This window comes from Oryzias latipes, chromosome 15, assembly GCF_053564925.1.
Source record: "Oryzias latipes strain Hd-rR chromosome 15, Olatipes_Hd-rR_3.1".
Classification (NCBI taxonomy): Eukaryota; Metazoa; Chordata; class Actinopteri; order Beloniformes; family Adrianichthyidae; genus Oryzias; species Oryzias latipes.
The window spans coordinates 20,418,890-20,439,247 of NC_136251.1; the positions used below are offsets into that span (position 1 = coordinate 20,418,890).

Here is a 20,358-nt window from a genome sequence, read left to right on the forward strand (position 1 = left end):
AAGTGCCAGCTCCTATAAAGTGAGCCAGAGCAGGAGATTAAATTATTTTCATTAATAAAAGTGTATTCATCCTTTTTTTAATTTTTTTTTGGCAGCTATGTATATGTTGGAGTGCTACACAATTGTGAGATAAATGTTTGGATATGAATTACTGGACGTTTCATCAAAGTTTGACTTATTTTTATTATTGTTCTGATTAACAATTTAATAATCTTTTATTTGACTTATTTTGGAGGTTATTATTATTTTTCATCACCTCTGGCTTAGTGATTGCTGTCCTCTTTTTTACCTGTGGTTCTTTGATTTGTCTTTTTTTTTGTTGGGTTTTTTCTTTGTTTATGTTTTACATCATAAATTAAAGTGCATGAAAAGTGATTACATCAAACAAAGATTCACTTTAAGGGGCTTTTTTTAAGATGGCTGTTTTTACCTTTGATCTTTTAGTTTGTGGTCTGTTTTGGCTACTAAGTCATTAAAGTTAGGGAAGTAATTAGGATCTTATTTGATTATATTAAAGATATAATGTTGGGGTGGGGATGGCTGGGCACTCTCCCTCCTTCTTGTTACGTTCCACCATCCATTTTAGAAGAACATAAACACTCACCTGAGCACAGGTGTTAGCTCAACAGACTGAATGACTGAAATATTTCACACTAGTTGGTTTTAAGGCATAAGTATGCGTGTGAACACTATCTGTTTTGTGTACATGTCGACAGGTGGACATTTTTGCAACTAACAGGTGTGTTTATAACATTTGAGTGTGTGTGTGGACAGGCTCCGCCCTTTTGTTTGTTTGTTTTTTACATTTGAACCTTACCATAATGATTAACAACCAGTAAACTTGTTGCTTTATGCTGCTTCATGGTCTTATCCCCCTTCCCCTCCTATTATCACCCCCTACCCCCCCTCTCTCTAACGTCCCTCTCTCTTCTTCCCCTCTTTCCTTTTCCGTCCGGTCCAACACCAAAGATTTTCAGACATGTTTGAAATTAATAAAGTTTGGCCTCAATTACAAAAGGGGTTTATTCAGACATACCTTTGGTTTGTCTGAAGATTAATAACCCCTCTTGTTAAAGTAAAATATGTCCAACCCAAGAGGCCCTCAGCTCTCATCTGTCTGCCTAGCTGTTGGACAGGACAAGTTAAAAAAAAAAAAAAAAAAAAAAAAAAAAAAAAAAGATATAATGTACCCCTTAGGGAAAAAATGGCAAGTTTAAAAAAAAAATGCTCTAGCATACAAAAATCTCTATAGCGTACGATTTACGTCATTTTTGTTTTGTTTTGTTTTGTTTTTGCTATTAATACTCGATTGATATTATCAAACAGTTTAATTGTTTGTTTGTTTTTTGGCAAAATGACAGCCCTGATCAGATTTTTGACTGTTTTCTTCCTAATAGTCTCACTCTACCACAAGAGTTCAAACCTGGCTAATGAGATAAAAGATGCACTCAAACACACAAAAAATATGTGACAAAAATAACTGGCTCAAAAAAATACAATGGATTCTTTATGGCTTTACTGTCCATCTTTGCTTATTGCGTGGCAGGTGTAGACATTATATTTAAGATGAATGTTTGATCTTTAGAAGTACTTCTCACCAGAAGTACTGTATAGACAAACTTCCATAGTTAATTCCCAACCTTTGTCTCTATATTGGAACTGGACTGAATGAGTGAGTGTGATGTCAACCATAAAACATAGCTTACTTCTGGCTCCAACAGACTAAAGTCAATTGAGTCGTCAAATTTTCTTGATATGGATGTTGCTATGTTGGAACCAGAAATCGTCAGTAAGCTGTGATTGGTCCCAGTCAGTCTGAGTCAACATTTCTATGGCAACCACTCTTGCCGATCAGGATAGAACATGTTGGAAGTCCACACCCCTATGACTTGAAAGGGGGCTGGGGAGCATCTGTCAATCAAACGCTTCAAAAGTTTGACGTGAGACCACCTACTTTCATAAAGCCATCTGATTGGCCAGTTTATAACTTGAATAACTTTTACTACAGAAAAAATATGAAGGGAAAAACAAATTGGATTAGCAAGAACATGAGGAAAAAATATTGCAGCGCAACAATGTTTATCTTAACTAATTTAATGATTGATTAACAGCTGTTTCTTTCTCAGTAGATGTCTATGGGATTGGTACAAGTGGGTACTTCCTGTTTGAAATGCAAGGGGGGAGGGGTCACTCAATCCAGTTCTCATATACAGTCAATGATCCTAGTTTATAGTAAAAAAAAACAAGGCTTCTGCTGAAATTGTGATATTATTATTTTTTTTTATTTCTCCAGATGTTGAGCTCCATATTGTGTTACGATGATGACAAATTGTAAAGCACGCTCAAAGTGAATTGAAAATGCCTTTCATCTGAGGCACCAGGAGTCATTGTAACTTCCCTCACTCATCTTGGCAGTATAAAACTTGAATTATCCTATTAATGATAACACTAGTGTTTTAATTGTTAAAATGTTTGTCTGTATTTTAGAAGTTTGTGTGAACTGACATCACAACCAAAGAAGCAAACACTGTTTACATTCCTTTTACCCCAAAACAGTGGAATCTCCCTGAAATCTAGTCTTTCCGCAAACTAATGGAAACCAGATTCTGTTCCATCTAGCAGGATTTAGTTCTGTGTTGTTCTCCCACCTATTTCCATGTTGTGAATGTGTTGAGATCCATAAAACAATGTGCTTAGTTTTTACCATTATATCCACTTCCTCAAACAAATACTGCATGGTACCTACATAGTAAATACTAAAACAGTAAGTAACTTAAAGTGCAGAACTGGCACATTGGAAATCAGGGTTCAGTTCCCAGGGGGCGTGATGACCTTAATCCTGTCTGGGTCCCAGGGCAAGACCCTTCACACCACTGCCTAACTATGCAGGCATAGTTAAGTCTGGGTCCCCCTGGTCCGGTCCCCAGCTTAGCTAAAACAGAGGTGTGTTAGGAAGGGCATGCAGCATAAAAATCTGCCAAACCACCTGTGTGAATTGGTGAAAGCTGATTTGTTGTGGCGACCCCTGAAGGTATATATGCTGAAGTCAACAACATACAATTGTGGGTTAGCTGAGAACTTAGGCAGCATTTTTGGTTTGTTGTGGGGTAAAGCTCAACACTTACTGTATGAACATGCAATGCCGCACATTTTTATTTCCAGTTACATCCACAAAGTTGATTTACTTTAATAATTCTGCTAAAGTTAAACTTATGTATTCCCAACAGACTGATATTTACATTGGAAAAATATCAGTATATACCCTTCTGTTATTTAACTAAAAACCCCAATTGGTCATGAAAAAGTAGATGTATTCTATCACCAAAAGTAAAAATGCAATTTCAATGTATTTATTTCTCAGGGACAGTGCACATTAAAAGCATTACATGCAATAGGCCAGAATTGGCATAGTGGCTATTTGTCATCTGTTTTCCCCAGACAGATGTTAAACTTCTACTTAAATGTGTATTTCTCCTTTTGATTGGATTATTAACAAAATTATTAATTTACAAAACAAAAGAAGGAAACACAAATAACAGTCCTGACCAAAAATGATGGCACACCTAAAACAAATTAAATAATTTGACTATTGCAATATGTGAAAATAAGATGCTTCTTTTAATTGACATCAAATGTATTTTTAATCTGGTAAAAAGTCATTGCTTGTATTTACTGTTCTCTTTGCTGATGTTTTGATAGGTAATTGGTTTAAGAATTATTATTTCGTGGGAATGAATTAATTATTTTGTTTTAACCATGTCAGGTCACAAGCTCTGTATGTTTCTTCAACTACGGTTCAGTCGTTTGGTTTATTATTAGTGCTTTCGAAAAAAGTCTAAGCTCACGAAGAGTCAAAAAGCTGAGGCCCAAACAAATTCCTCCTTTTTTGGATTTTGGAATCATTTATTATTTATTATTTAGCAAGTTAAACTACAGTGAACTTTGAGGCTTTATCACTATTGATAGAATGTCAATCCAGTGTAATACCACTGAGAGTAGGTTTTACTTCTATGTCTTAGAACACAAAAATGATTGTATATCTTAACTGTCAAAACAAGTCAAAATGCAAACAATGTGACCTCTTTGAATGTTCTTTTAGCCGCCACAAGCAGCATGTAGGATTTCAACGTTCTTTGTGACTTAAAACATGCATGTTAATGGGGTGTTGCATTTGATTATTTTTCTCAGAGCTCACAGAGTACCCTGCTGTTTCCATCTTGTGTCTTCTTCCTCGGTTGGTTACATATGCGCCAACAAGATGTAATACTCAGAGCACATGGCTCAGGTTTTCTCTTGCTTCGCGTCACATTCCTTTCAGTTTCCAACAGTTGCAAATTTGCCTGTTCATTTTGGTGTAGTATTTGATAGGTTAATGACTGTTTACCTCTTTTGCTTTCATTGGTTTTACACATCTGAATTTGGTGATCAATGGTAGACTGGGCAGAGATATCTAAAGACAAGCAGGACATGGTCCCTGGAGGGCTGGTATTGGACTCCCCTGTAGATCCATGTGTGATTCTCGTTAGACTTGGCTCTGGCATTTTGAAAGTCAGCTGTTATGTATTTTCAGATATTTACCGTTTGAGTATTGTTTGAATCAATCACCGTCCTTGGACGAGAGGTCCGGAAATGTTCAAGGTTTATTGAATACATTAACACGTATAGTTTTATTTCAGAATCTCAAAAATGTTCATCTACTCCAAATTAAAAGAAAAAGTTTTGTTATGAAGTTCATGATTTGAGAACGTTTCTTTGTGTCTGCTGACCAGGTCTCTTGTGTTTGGAAAGCAATAGACTGTAGTGGAGAGGTTGCAGTCTGACTGTTGCGGACGGAGTCTTTAACACAGGTAACCACTTTAAACAGGTGCCATTTAATGTAGTTAGCAAGTCGAGGACAGAAGAGCAAGTCTGTAAGGTAAAATTGCTTGTATGTAGGCGATAATTGTGTATTTTCTACACTTTTAAACAAAGAAATTCTTAAAAAAAAATCTTACAGTGTGATTCCCTGGTTTTTCTTTTTACATTCTCTCACAGTTGAAGTGTATATATGATGGACATTACAGAGTTTGCTCTTCTTTAAACAAGTACTTTTTCACCCCACTGTACAGTGATCCCTTGCTATATCACGGTTTACTTTTCACGGTTTCGCTACTTCACGGATTTGCATCCTGCATTGTGTTCTGCATTCTGATTGGCTAAAAAGTCACTCAGCGAGTAGCTCAAGAATGGGACCCTTTGATGAGCCGTTCATTACAGTTCTCCAACATAATCGATGGGGGCATGTCGGTGTATAAGGATCTTATAGCAAAGAAGAAAAAAGAGCGACAACAACTGCCTATCACTATGTTCTTCTCCCGAACAAACACACCTGCAGCTGCAAAAGGAAAAAACGCTGCAGAGGATGCAGCGGCTCAGTATGAAGAGCAGTGAAAAAGAAGACCGGAGTCACTATCTGTCCCACTGTACTTTTTTATTTTTTTCATAATCATTTTAAATTTTCTTCCGTTTAATCCACTCGGGTCGCGGTGGGCCGGGCTAATCTCTGCAATTTAAAGCCTTCTGTTCTTATCGATGATTGAAATTATTATTTGACAGCACACTACAGAAGTTATTTGTTGAAAAAACGTTTCTAAAGTACTTTTATTTGTTAAAAAAACAATTGATTTAGCCTGTTAAATGGTTTGTTCTTTCTTTTCAATGTATAATAGTGTATTTCATTGTATAATAATTGTAAAAAAAATAAAGGTTTCTACTTCACGGGTTTTGCTTATCACGGGTTCTATTTGGAACGTAACCCCCGCGATAATCAAGGGATCACTGTATATATGTTTATTATCATATTGCATTGAGCTTTCTTTGAAACACTGTTCTGTTCATTTCTTAGGAAATGAGGGCATTCCGGTAACTTCTACACCTGTAGTAATGATAATATATGCCTTTGAAATCAAATACAGGATTGTAGCTGCTCCTGACACCATGGTTGCCATTACCTCCCTTTACACATTTCATGAAAACATAAGGACACTGTAATGTTATGCAGGAGAGTATCTACTGCACTTGTTTGATGATTTTTTTTGACAAAGTGGTTGGCAGAACTCAACCTTGTAATAATTTTGATTTTTTTTATTTTTTAGAAATCCATACTTTACTCTTGTCTTATGTTATTGGAAAGTATTGGAAAAAGTAAAACAAAATGTGTTTCTGTTTTATTTTTCATTTTGTGTCTTTAGTATTTCCTAAAATAGAAGAATGCAATAAATTAAAAGGAACCCACTGTTCCTCATGTTGGATTTACACACCCCCCCCCCCAAAAAAAAAAAAGGAAAAGATGGCAACAAGTGGAGAATTCTAAAGTAGATTTTAAATCAATTACAAAGAGACTGATGTGTCATGTGACAAAAACCTTATATTTTTTTTTCATTATCATTTGGGTTTTTTTCTGGAAACTATTTAATTTAACTAAAGTTTATTTTAGTTTGGTAAGCATCCTATTTTTGACTGTTGCATATATTGCATTAAAATTCCCCAAACCAGAAATAACTGAACATAAAGTAGGTCCACTAGAAAATTAAAAAAAAAAAATTTGTTTAATGAAAGGCATAACCACAGAAGAACAGGTTTTCATTTGTCAAATAGTTAAGAGAAATGGGGGAAAAACACTCTGCTGTGCCTGCGCTCCTTTTTACTCGTCTTAACTCTGGCAGGAAATGCATGAAGTAATGGGGTGTTTTATAATCCTGGATGACTTCAGGCCACCAAAGAGTGGATCACATCTGTCAGCTGTTCACTGCAAAAGTACGTTTTAAATGTAAAGACTTTGACCTGCTATTATCGAGAAAAGTGATGTCTGTTTTTATTAATGCATTACATTATCCCCTCTCTGACATTTTTACTTATTTGTGCTACACATGTGAGCCATAAATAAAGACAAGATAAAGCAAACGTTTCTAATATGAAGATTATACTATGTCCAGTATGACATTTTACATTTGGCCTCATTGGATATCCCCCCCCCCCCCCCCCCCCCCCCCATAATTTTAAAATTATTTATCTTCCTGGAAAACAGCATTCAATGGCATGAAAAGTGTGTAGGAAACAAACATTTTTACAAGTTCAACAAAACACAGATTTCTGAAACTGCTAATAAAGGATCTAAAATTGCGTTAACTACTATATTTTCCTGACTGTGACTGTTTTTGATATTTAAAATCACTTAAACACCAAGTCAAAACAACTAAAGGTTGCTTTCTTGTCATTTATGAAAGTAGTAATGTAATTAAAGCATGGAATATCTGGGGTCATCCTAGTTCATTGGATCTAAATTCCTTTTTTGATGAAGACGTATAGAGTTAGTCATTGTTCAAAGTAAACTGGAATAAATTACAAGACTACATATTATTGAATGCCTTCGTTAACTATTCACTGGATGAAAAAAAGCAAAGTATAGTTGGGCACTGTTGTTTCTCTCCCTGTGTGTGTTGTATCCTAAAATTCTTCCCTTTTATCAATTGACGTGTGTTTGCTTGCTAATGTAAGTGATTTGAACTCAGATTAACTTTATTTTCTGTTGCACATTCCTTTGGATTAAAGACGATGTTTTTTTGCTGCTCGAAGGTCCAAAGAAGATTTAGTGTTGCACTCGATTTTAAATTCCTAAAAGATCCAAAAGTCAATGAATAAAAGTGTACTTTTGTTGAGAAATATCTTAAAACCATACAATTTAGTTTTCTTCTTCCTATTTTTCCTTACCAGTAATTGAGTTTAGCTTTCAGTTGTTTCTCCACATTTTAGGGAAATTCCATTTTTTTTTTTTTCTTTTGTAAATACTGTAAACACTTTTTATCTTTGGAAATGTAGCCTGTTAGTTGCTCAAATCTGTTATTTTAAGTAGTTTTCTTTTTTTCATCAGGTAGGCGGGAGGATTTATTTTCATGCGTTTTATCAGAAAACTAACTCACCTGTTAGCAGACCAGACTGTCTTTATAAACTGTGGTCTGAGTGTGTTTACTTTCTAATTTTTCCTGAGTACAAACACATGTTAAAGGCTCTTAATGTCGACTTTCAAGTTCACTGGGAGTTTGCATTGTTATGTCTGTCATTTCTGATGTGATGTGGACAACACCGATTTTAAGTGGTGCTGTTAAATATTTTCCAGCACTATTTTTTTATAGCTTTTGTTAAAAAAAAAATGCCATAGTTGTGGTAGCACAAGTGAGGTTTTGCATGGAAGCAATATTTACTGGAACATGTCTGCCTCTTTCAAGTTTGAATGTCATTTTTTCCAATTGAGGCCCTCATGTTCCCCCGCCCCGCATTTGTATTCCTGTAGTTAAACAGACTGTAATGTTCCTGGATTTGTTTCTAAATTGGAAATATCAAATGTTGCTGTTTCCCAAATGACCACTAGAGGTGTGTTGCAAAAGGGAGTTGTTTCTCATTCACTTCTTAAAGTCAAGTAAAATGTAGTGCTCTGTTTTATTTTTCAAGAAAACTGTGAGGTGTTTTATTAGTTTATTTTTCCAACTAATCAAATCTAAATCAATTGGTTTTGTTAAGGTTCAATTCAAAGCATGTATTATGGGTATGGTTTTGATTGACAGGTGAGTGGAATTAATAAAGCTTTCAGTTTACATTGTTCTGCGTTTTGAACAACCAGCCCCAAAGTAAGGGAAATTAATCCCCCAATAATGACCCACTCAGAAGAAAATTGTGTTTTTGGTGTTCTTAACATGTCCTTGTGGCATTTTTCTCATGAGGGACATATATAAAGAAAATTATTCCTAGAATTGCATTTCAGAGTTTTTCTCTATTAAAATTGTTGTGAATCAGGAGCAAATAGGTTTTTGAAAGAGCTTGTAGTTATGTTGTAGAAGCTACTTTTGGCAGGCCACAAGCTCCCTGCTCCGTTCCATTCTGATGCATTCACTTGTAGACAAATAGATCCATATACATCTTTGTTTTCCTTGTCTGAGCTGACATCTGATTCAAAACTGTATGGCTAGATAGCTCCAATGTTGCTCACCATTTTCTGCTGCACCAGTAATGTTAGGTTAGGGTGGGGTTGGGGTGGGGGGGCTGTAACCTAGCAGAAAGTTTACATAGATGGATAATGGGAAATGGGGTTGGGCTTACTCTGCACCAACAGTCCCGCCCACAACTCAGAATTGAATTTTCAATAAACTACTGCCCCTCTGCAGAAGCTATGTCCTAGAAAACGACAGTTTTAAAAAATATATTTTGGCCCAAAAAACGGTGTAATCGTAATTAAAAGACGACCTGAAACACTTTTCAAGTGAAACTTTAAGTGTCTGTCCCACTTCAGGTTTTACTTTTGCCATTCAGAATATTTTGGGTGACTGACATTATTCGTCCAGTCTACCATTCATTCATCATCTTCCGTTTTGTCCCTTTCGGGGTCACGGTGCTGCAGGAGCCTATCCCGGCCACTTTTCGGTGAAGGCAGGTGACACCCTGGACAGGTTGCCAGTCTGTCGGAGGCCCACATATCACACATCCATTCATTCTCACCTATGGAAAATTTAGAGTTGCCAATTGACCAATGTTTTTGGACGGAGAGAACATATGCATGCATGGGAGAATATGCAATCTCCACACAGAAAGGTCTCCCATTGATGTTCTGTTTCAGGTCCCCCAGCCGGGACTTAAACCAGGGACCTTCTTGCTGTGAGGCAAGAATGCTAACCACTCTACCACCGTGCGCATAAACAATTCAAATAACTGGGGTCTCTGCACAGCTGATGAGCTCGATCCCGAGTGTTAGACAAAGGAAAGAAGTAATGCATGCAGGGTACCAGTATCTGAGATACAGGGTTAGAAAAACACTCTTTAAGGAGAATGAAATGTGTGGGTCATTTTACAAAGGCGAAGGTTAATTAACTGGCTAATTACTTTACAGAATTCTTATTAAATGTGTAACTTTTTTGTAAAATGAAATCCGAAATAGTGCAAGGCAAGTTTATTTTTCTTCTTTATTTCATCAAATTTTCAAAGATCAATACCAATAATTCATAAATAAACGTTTTGGTTTTCCCTGTGACAGTGGGACAGGAGAAATCTTTTTGGACAGCAGATATGTATTTACATCAGCAAAGCTGCCACATTTTTGAAAGACCACATGTGTTGGAGCAACTTCAGGCCTGACTTGATCTGATGATTGGCTCTCTGCTTCTATCTGGCATGCTTTAGTAGCTAAAGGGAGCTTCTTGGCATATTCACCTGCTTGGAACTTGTCACAAAATCTCCACTCCTAATCTCACCAATTCTTTTGTTTGCATGTGATTCATAAAATACAGTTAAGAAAAACCAGACGTTTTTGTTTCAAAGGAAGTAAGAAATCTTTTTGATCCAATTGTGGTGAGTGAAACTCATTTTTAAGGTGCTATAGTAGAATCAAATGTTTTGGTAAGAGGAAGCCACATGTAATCCCTATGATCATAGAAAACGATTTAGGAATATTGTATTTTGTTTCTGCCAGTCGGTTGGATTCAGTTTCCCGCCAAATACTACATTTACAGATATGTAGATCCACCAAAAACCTTTCTTTGTGAAGATATCTTTGTATTTATTGATTGGATAATCAGTGTGTCATTTGGACTTGTTGCTTAAACTTCTTAAAACTGTAAATTTAATTTCTTTTCTTTTTTTTTGTTTGTTCAATTCTAGCTGCCTCTGAGGGGAGAGTCAACGGGGGTGAGGATTTCTTTCAGAAGGTGAGTGTGTACTTAGAAAATGTGTGTTCCAGCCTATTGAATAATGTGTCTCATTGTGTTCGAGAGCAGGTGTCAGGTGCTCAATCACTTGCTTATAAGTACGAACAACAAAAAGAATAAAAACATGGAAGTTCATTGACGTTAAACCCCTCCAGGGCTCTAATGCCGAACCACAGCTGACACAACATTTGGGACCTTTCTCGCTTACATAATGTATTATGGTATGTACCAGACTGTCCTGTGTTTGAGTTGGGTTTAAACAAAACTCTGATGAGGGCTCTTCCATTTAAGTACTGAAATAATCAGCATCCAGTCTGTTTTCCTTAAAAACTTGTCCTCAGTATTTAAATAATACTTCATAGACCAAAAACTTTAAATACTTAGTTTTTCTGCTAGAAATGTTGACATAAAGCATCCTTAGAATGATCCTTGGGCTCAACTTCCCAAACTAAACACAGGTTAAGTACAGTTGCATGAATTAAATTAGCTGAAAATGAATATTTTTATTGACTGTGCTGCTTTGAAATGTCAGATGAGTTTTATAACCACTCAAGTTCTGTCCTGGTGTGCAACCTTTACTGAATGTGACCCAACCCAAAAGTCAAATTGTATTGGTTTGACTAAAAGCAGACTTTTACACACGCCTGTTGACGTCAGACCAAACTGAGTTTGGGTGGTCAAACGCATTCAGACAATGCTCTTGGAAATATAATTACTTCTGTATATTTACATTAGTTTCGTCTTAACTACCTTTTCCCGTACCGGATCCCAGAAGTAAAAAGAATCAATGTGCAATGTGGTGGAAATTCCAGCTGCCACATTGAAATTTAATAGTGAATTGGTGCTCGCATGTCTTTGAATACAAGGATGCAGAACTAAACATTTGTCATATTCAATACTGAAATGGGCAAAATAAGCTGGTACCAGACACGAAAAGGTTCAGGTGGCTTTCTTCTGGATTTCAAGGTATATCTCCTCATTCATCAATTGTAATTTTTGCACAAAAAAACCTTTCTAATCCTCCACCCCTTCCTTTTTTTTTTAAAGCACAACTGTTTACCGGAAAACAACAGCTTTAAGAACGGTATTAAATGCATTTTTTTAATCCAATCACTACCTTCTTGTCTGTTGTCTAACATTCAGTGTGTCATACATGGATATTTTTGTGCGTGGGTGCAATTGTGTGTGTGTGAGAGGGAGAGAAAGAGCACGAAAGTTTTATTTACAAAAAAAAAATTGTTTGTTTTATTTTACTAAGTATTGGAGCTGTGTTTTTTTTCAGAATTCATCAAGATTTGTTGAGATACTACCAACATTCATATTTTAGGTTATATATATATATATATATATATATATATATATAGATAGATAGATAAATAAATAGATAGATAGATAGATAGATATAGATATATAAGCTCCCAGGCCTCTGGTAGAGGACCCGAGCTTGGAGGAGAAACCACCCGCGGAGGGTGAGAGGGGCGTTGTTTTTATATATATATATTGCAAACTAAAGTACAGCAAGATGCACAAAAAGTTTAGGAATATATATTTTTTTTCAACAGTCCAATTGTTAGAATAAACTAGATACCTTTATAGGGAAAGGTAAATTGATAAATCCTACTCAGCTGTGGGAAACCAATACTCACACAAAAATTTGCATAAACAGGCATTATCTGTTAAGTAAATTTATTTAAGTACACTGGGCTTTGGATCCAATATGATTAATGTTATTATTTTGGGTGGTGTTGCTTCCATCAGCATTATTAGGCTGATTGCAGATGCAGACTGCTGGGAAATGTATTAGTTGATCATCAATTCCAATTAAAGAGTTAATCTAAAGGCATTTCAAAGCTTCTCTCTTTAGTCTACTTTGTGCTATCAAGTGTGCAGATCAAAAGTTCTTCCACCTGCTCGCTGGTCTCACTATGGATCACAATATCATCTGCAAACATCATGATCCACAGAGATTCCTGTCTAACCTCATCTATTAGTCTGTACAACAAGACGTCAAAAAAAATTATCTTGACAGGTCCCACCTTCACTTTGAACTCCTCTGTCACACCTACAGCTCACCACTACTGTTTTACTTCTCTCATACATGCATAACTCCAACATACTAATTTGCCACTCCAGACTATCTCAAACAGACCACCTCTCTCTCTTTACCATTGTAGCCTTTTTTAGATTCACAAAGGCACAATGTAGATTCTTCAGACCTTCTTTGTAGCCCAGATGACTAATGAAATTAACAAGTAAATGACAAATTATTGAGTATAAGGAAGGTTTCTAAGTTTAGTAAAGGTAGAGAGCAAGCTTACAATGGAGAATGTTTTTTTTTCCTTTTTGCTTACTGTGTTTACTGAACACAGAGAAATTATTTGTTCAAAGTGCTGACATTTTCTATGATATGATGATGAAAGAATGATTAGACCAGATTAATCAAACAAAGACTAAAAGAGTTTACATATTCAAACTTAAAAGAAGATTATTGGACTATCTTGACAGTAATGCTATTTCCTGTACATCTCTTGTGCATTCGTTAAAACTCAACTTCTTGGATGTGTAAATATTATATCCCACCAGGGTTTAATGATAATTGAGAGTGGTTTGATTTAACTCCCTCTTTTTTTTGTTTTGATAACTTTTTAAAGGAAGGGAGTTGAATTTAAAGTCAAAAAGGGAATTTAACATTCTCTAAAGAAGTTTTTTTTTACAAGCCAAGTAATGAAGTAATGCAAACCAGATGTCTTGTGAGTCCCTCAGTATGAATTTTAACAAGGACTCTTGATCTGAGCTCTGCTTGTTCTTCTTTGGTTTGGTATAAGTTGAAAAAATGTATTTATATTAAATGATGTTGTTTTTTCTTTTTTTTTTAATTCAAATGTGGTTTACACCTCTCAGATATTTAAGGCATGTGTAGGGTTCTGACTTGGATAATTCTTAACTATGTCATCATGCCCACCTAAAGTCAGGGAAAGCACTGGGTTGGCTCTGAAACTCTGTCATTGAAAAAAGGAAGAAATTAAGTGAAAAACCTTGAAGATGATGAAAGTGGAAACTCTTAGTTGGAAACCTCTTCCTGCTGGTTAAACACACCCATATTCTGCACATAATCAGTGAGACTAATAGACATTTTCTCCCTTACATAAGGAAGCATATGTTCTCCTTTTGACGCACACACTTTTATTTGTTGTGCTTTGGGAATGAGATTTAATACATTCCCTGAAGAAAGCAACAGAAAATTATCCACCCCCACACTTTCTCCCCCAAGCCCATTTGCCTGAGTTGATCCAACTCTCTTTTTCGCTGCTGAACTTCGTTGACTTCAGAGAAAGATTTTGCAAACAGTCTGGCCTTTTCATGTCAGTGACAAACGACAGACCAGAGTAAGACCACATGAGGGTGTCCCAGCTGGAAAACTTTCCATGTGAGGGTCCGTGGGACTCACACGAGGAAATGTGTGTTTGTCCGTCTTGCGTTGTGGTCTTTTATCCCTTCTTCTCTCCCTTCCTACTCTTAAGTCATTTGTTGTATGACCTCCTGCTATTTAATTGACAATTTGTCTTTGCAGTCTATAAAAAAAAAATCTATTATGTGCAACAAGGTTTTTTTTTGCAAATTAAGTGCGTATGTGTTTGACTGAAAACTGGCCATGGTGTCATGGCAGGAAGTTTTACTGCGATGCCCTATTGTGAAAATAATGACACTGAGGATCAATCTTCTTTTTGGAGAGTCAAGCTAGAGTTTAGGTTTAAAAGGCTTGGCTAGATAAACCAATGTCTGTGCACCGCAGAAGAACTTGAGATGAATTTTGAGGCAAAAGATGGCTTTGAATTTCTAGCCAGTTCATCCCTGATCATTACTCCTTCACTGCTTCCAAGAGGTTGTGGTTCCTCAAAAGATTTCCCAGGCATGATATAAAAATGGCAGTGAATTTGGGTTTAAAGCCAAAACGTCTTTCGCTTTATCCATTATTATTCTTCTTTTTGCACGAACCGTCCTCCATTTTTTGATTTGAAAATGATCTTGATTAAAGCAAGTCAGCATGAAGGGAACATATAAACTAATGTTTGTGTTTTATCGGTTAAATAATTGCATCATCTAGTGGTGAAAATGTGGATCTGATTACATTTCGGCAGAAGTTATTGCAAGATTGCCCTCCCTGTAATGTGTTTAGCCTTGTCACAACCATTTGTATGTGTAAGCATTGGCTAAGAAGGCTAACGGAGACCCTGCTGCGAGTTAACACTTGGATTGTTAACATGGCTTCTGAGTCCCTTGAGGATGGCTCGCTCATTGTTGTAAGCCTCAAGTTCTGCTGCTTTCTAGTCTTATAATCTGCCTCACACCTGTTTTACACCCACCGAATGCCCTCTGTGCCCCCCCTCCATAATCACACACATGTTCCAGCTGAAACAACAGCTGTACTAATGTAGCGAGGTGTGTGTGAAACAAGCCCTCTCCAAAGAAATACCAACAGTGACATTTTCTGATATCCGGTTTCATGATGTACAGAGCCGTCTGCACACCTACTGCAGACCTGTGACAACCCATCATCGTGTCAGGGTCACACCATTCTGCAATATGCTTTTCTGTATTACTTAATCTTCGAGAGGGTGGAGTGGTAGACGTATAGGTTTCCTAATTCTTGCATATAATTTCGACCCATTTGAAAAGTATTTGCTAGCTCTTTTCATAAAAATAAACACCACGCACTCTTTAAAATGGTGTGTGGTCTGTCAGAAATCAGTCCCATCTGCACAGAGCTACCAAAAACAGCAAAGCTGGACAGGAAACAGGTTTCTCTTAACAAAGCCCTTTTTACAGAAGTGACGCCACGAGTTGTGATTCAGAATAGCACAATTTAACGTCTATTACTATTTTTTCAACTAAGTTTATACTTAAAATTGTACTTTTATTAGAGTTTAGCTTTTTTTATTTTTTTGTAAAGTTTCACTTGTTTTATTGCTACGTATTTAAAATGCTGCTTTTTTTCAATGAAATGCCCTCTAACGTCTCTACATATTTTCTCAGGATTTGTAGGACACGAGTCAGACACGTTTTCCTTCACTGGGATTTTTCCGCGTCATCCGGATCAGAATGTTCTTTTAATGTTGTTTGCAATACATCCAGCTGTTCCTGTGAGCATGTGACTTCAGTCAGAGAAGACGAGTCTGAATTCAACTGCGGGGTTTATGATGATTTATTGACCTTCCTCTCGTTTGCCAGATGATGGTGGGGAGGGCATCATGTAGTAGATTAGAGTTGCACGTGCCTCAGGATAGCATGAAGCCTAGTAAAGGAGAAAAAAATAAGTTTGAGGCCTGAATTTCATAGCCTGTGGAGTCAATCTGAGTCAATAGACTGATCTTATCCCAGAGTTTGTGAAAACACTTCACAGAGGTAAAATGGCAATGTTTACAGCGGGATCAAAATAATAAAAGATCATTAGTGAGATGAACATTTGCACTGGCTGTGTTTTCAGCCGTAGGGATACAACAAACAAATCCGAGACTAAAATCTAAGAGCGAGATCAGAGAGACTGTTATCCCCGTTTGTTTAGTGTATTTTTTTTTTTTCCTTTTAAACAGGATTCCTTCAGTAGTCATTGGCAGCAAATGCACGACCACAAAGCGGATAAATCAACATAACTTTAATGTTGTGGGTACATAAAATGTAACAAAGTCCTCAGGATTTTTTATCTCAGCTAAACTAAGTGAAGATTGTGGCAAAACATCCTTAAGGAATGCTTTAAAGCACAAAGCATAAAATATAAGCACAAACATTTTCTTCTGCACAAATATATATGTGAAAAGAAAAAAAAACATTTTTTGGCTTCATCTGAAAGTTGACACTGCAGTTTGAGAGGACCAACATCAGTTCAAATATATAAAATATAATAGAAGCTATACCAATGGGGTATTGTTATACCAAGGGCTTCAGCAACTATAGTCTTAGTTGGAAACTTTTCAATATGTTTTGACATTCTATAGGTTTTAATTTTCATGTTTCATATAAAAAGTTTTTTTGGTTTTCTTGGATGGGCTTTGATGCTTCAGTCCAGTCCTTTTTGGTTAATGTTGATAATTCTTTAGAGTCCCACTCCAACCCTCTTTTGGTCTACTGTTAATGTGTTCCTGTGTCATATTCTTGGACATAGTTTCTGCAGAGCAGCAGGAGTTCATTAGAATTTCACCTCCGAGTTGTAAGTAGAACCGTTGGCGTGGAGTAAGCCCACCCCTGCTTCCCATCATCCATCTGTTTACACCCCTAAAGCCCAAGCCAAGATGCAATAACGATGGCGAGCAATGTCGGAGTTATCCAGCCGTACAGTTTTAAGCAGGATTTGAAAACAAGGAAAACAAAGACGTACACAAATCTAGTCATCTACATGTGGGTGCATCAGAATGAAGCAGAGCAGGGAACTTGGGGCCTGCGGATTCATAGTTTGTATGTAAAGACTCCAAGCTTTTTTTAATGATATTTTTCTTCTGCTCCTTATTCACAATGATTTGAATGAAGAAATTCTCAGATGTTGTTTTAATCTTAATTTTCTCCAAATATGTCTTTCAATATGATAAAAATGCTACAAAAATAAGTTAGAAACACCAAAAATGCCATTTTCATTAGAGTGGGTCTTTAAAAGTAGTAAAAATTTTACATTTGAAGAACCAAAAAAACTTTAGATTGAAATTTTGAAATTAAAAGTTATTAGTTAGAGAAATTACATTCAGTATGACTACCGCAATACTTGAAATCTCTCACTTTTAAGGTAAAAATACTATTTTTTTTAAATAATTTGATATTGTATCATAGAACTACCCAAAACAATTACTTTTGCATGTAATGACTAAATGCTCATATTTTCCTTTAATGATTGTTTTTTTGCAGACATTCTTCTTCCTGTTTAGTATTTAAGCCTTTTTTTGTATAAAGTTATATGCTAAGATGTAGAAAATCAGTGAGGCTTGAAATGACTTCCATTCAACCATCACAAACTCAAAAGTGTCTGGATACTGAATTGGCAGAGACGCATGTTAAACCTTTCAGAGCTGGCTCCACTTTACAGGTGTGTGACAGGCACCGAATGAACTGTCAGACCTTGTTTTCAAAGATGACAAACAGGCTTTGTACTGACTTGAAAAAAAAATTGCACCAACTTGCATTATTACTTGAATTAGTTACAAAAAAATCATGTTTTACTTGTGGTAAAAGTGCTAGAAAGCCTAATATCTGTAGGGAATGCTGATTGATCTTAATGCACTCTCCTTTGAGTAACACTGTTTGACTTTGGGCTTAATGCACTTGGCCTCTAAGGTATCTTAAGTGGCAGATGCTGATCATGAGTTTGCGTAAAAGCTTGGCTGAAATTTCAAATTTATATCTCTTCTTCTGCCCTGAAAACACAACCCCCTGGTAGTATTAAAGCAAACAAAAGACTGTGGGATATTTAAGAAAACAGCCATGGAGACAAAGCCATTTGAAGGAAGTTAAACAGACTTTTTTTTAAAAATTATGATTTTATGCTACGCTGACGCCATTCACCAGAGTTTTGCTCTTTACATTTTAGTTGGAAAGATTTGGAAGGTTTTACCTTATCCCAGTCACAAAGTAAAGTTCTCAAATGATCAGTTTTCACAAAAGTGACATGCTGACAGTCTCCTGACCAGCTCCTTCATGTTTTACTTCTCCTGAACTCCTCGAGGTTTGCTGTTTTCCCACAGATCCATATGCTTCTGCTTATGGCAATACACTTGTCAAAGAAAAAGACTGACCTTAGTGCTTTTTGTTCCAAAATCAATTCAACTTTTTTTTGCAAGTTAAAATGAGCTAAAAAGTAAATTGTATTGACAAATGTCCCAGAATAAAAAGTTACCAGAGAGATTTGGAATGGCATTTAAATAAAGTAGGATAATTTTTAATTCTCAAAGGACTTTTTGCTCATTTAAAAAGCTTGCTCACATTTTTGCTCTATTTCTTTTGCTTAACAAAAATTTTTGTGATTAATTAATCTCATTCTCTTCTAGATCATGGATGAAACCCAAACGCAGATTGCGTGGCCTTCCAAACTGAAAATTGGAGCCAAGTCCAAAAAAGGTAATTCTTAAATATCTGTCCGTTTTGAGGAAAATATATATTTTTCTGCCTGTTCCTGTGGATTAATGTCATTTGCTGTTTTCAAACTGTGCTTCTGCTTCATATAGGCATAAAGGTCAAAACTGGTTCCATTAGTCTAAATGGCTCATTTTGTGGATGCTTGTGTTTTCTGTCATTATTACTCTTGATGAACAGTTGTTTTAAAATCTCTATGTTAACTGGACTGTCCAAGTTCTCCTTTTCTGTACTTTTTATTCCTTGGCAAGTCTTTTTAAAAAGACCCCGCTTTCCTTTTCTGAATTTAATGCGAAGCAGGAAGTGCCAGATGTTGCAGTTTCCCCAAAGACCAATGAACTCAGGTTGCAGGGAGGATGGGCTCTCCAACTTTACACCTGAAAAAATATAATAGAATTTCCAAAGTGTCCCCCTTTTTTTACATTTATTTTTTATTCTAATCAGCTGTTTACATTTATTACAGCTCAAATATGCAATTTTTTGGCATGTGTTCTTTTGTTGTTGTTTTTGATTGACAAGCAAGTTATCCAATACATGAACCCAGCATGGGTTGGTCCAACTACCATTTTTGGAAGTTGATGAGTTTGGTAGAGAAATTTTTGCTCTGTGCCTTATTTCACTTTTAATTTCGGTTTCCCTTTTAAGAATCCTACGGGTGACATTACATGCTGTCTGTTTGTGTTTACAATATATATAGTGTGTAAACACAAGATTCATTCAGACATTTCTGGCACCTCTTAAAAGCAGAAAGATCGCAAATCTTTTCCCCCTGTTTTGTTATCCCATTTTGTGATGCCATATTGTGTTGTTGGAACAACAGCGCAATATGGATGAGGGGTGTAAAAGAGGATGACGGGTGTAAATTAGCAAAGTAAAACTTTCAAACAGGTCATTCTTTTCATTAAAGGCCCATTCACACCAGGCATCAGTGTGGTGCGATCAGAGCCTTCTCTTTATAACACTCATAGGAATATTTTACATGTTCACTATTGTGATAATGAATTTACTGAAATGAATTTTGCAAAGTCCACACATATTCTTAAAACCAAGAAAATTATCGGCCTTCTTGAGGAAGACTTTCCGTCATCTGGATTCTGTTTTGGAAATTGAAGTGTCTTAGCCGCAATAAGATCCTTACAGCAAAAATGTTTATTGCCTTACTAGTAAATTATAATGTTTATTTCTAGAATTGGTTAAATTTTCTGTTGGTTTCTCTAACCTATCAAATCACACTTAGTGTGTCTGATTCTACCAAGTCTTTCAGCTGAAAGATATTGCACTTGAATCTCAAAATATCCTCTCATCCAATTGGTCAGGTTTGATTGGCATCTATGACTAAATCAGAGTTTAAAAATGAAAAGAGGTTAAATGTAGGGGATTATCTCTGAACTTTGTTTGCTCATCTTCCCATAGAAGAAATCTGTGTCTGAGATATGTTTTCCTTTCTCGCTTTTTTCATTTTACCCAAACCCATCTTATAACGATTTTTAAACTGTTAAAATTGAACAGCTAGAAG

The 20,358-nt window shown here is 36.1% G+C and overlaps 1 protein-coding gene across 1 annotated transcript in view; it reads left to right on the forward strand.

Annotated features, from left to right (window-relative positions):
* Positions 1 to 20,358, forward strand: part of bicc1a (BicC family RNA binding protein 1a) — a 66,393-nt gene that overhangs the window by 9,528 nt on the left and 36,507 nt on the right. Inside the window, exons 2-3 of the mRNA XM_011484364.3 lie at positions 10,684 to 10,730; positions 18,758 to 18,827. Of these exons, the coding sequence (XP_011482666.1) occupies positions 10,684 to 10,730; positions 18,758 to 18,827 (117 nt within the window). The remainder of the gene's footprint in view (positions 1 to 10,683; positions 10,731 to 18,757; positions 18,828 to 20,358) is intronic.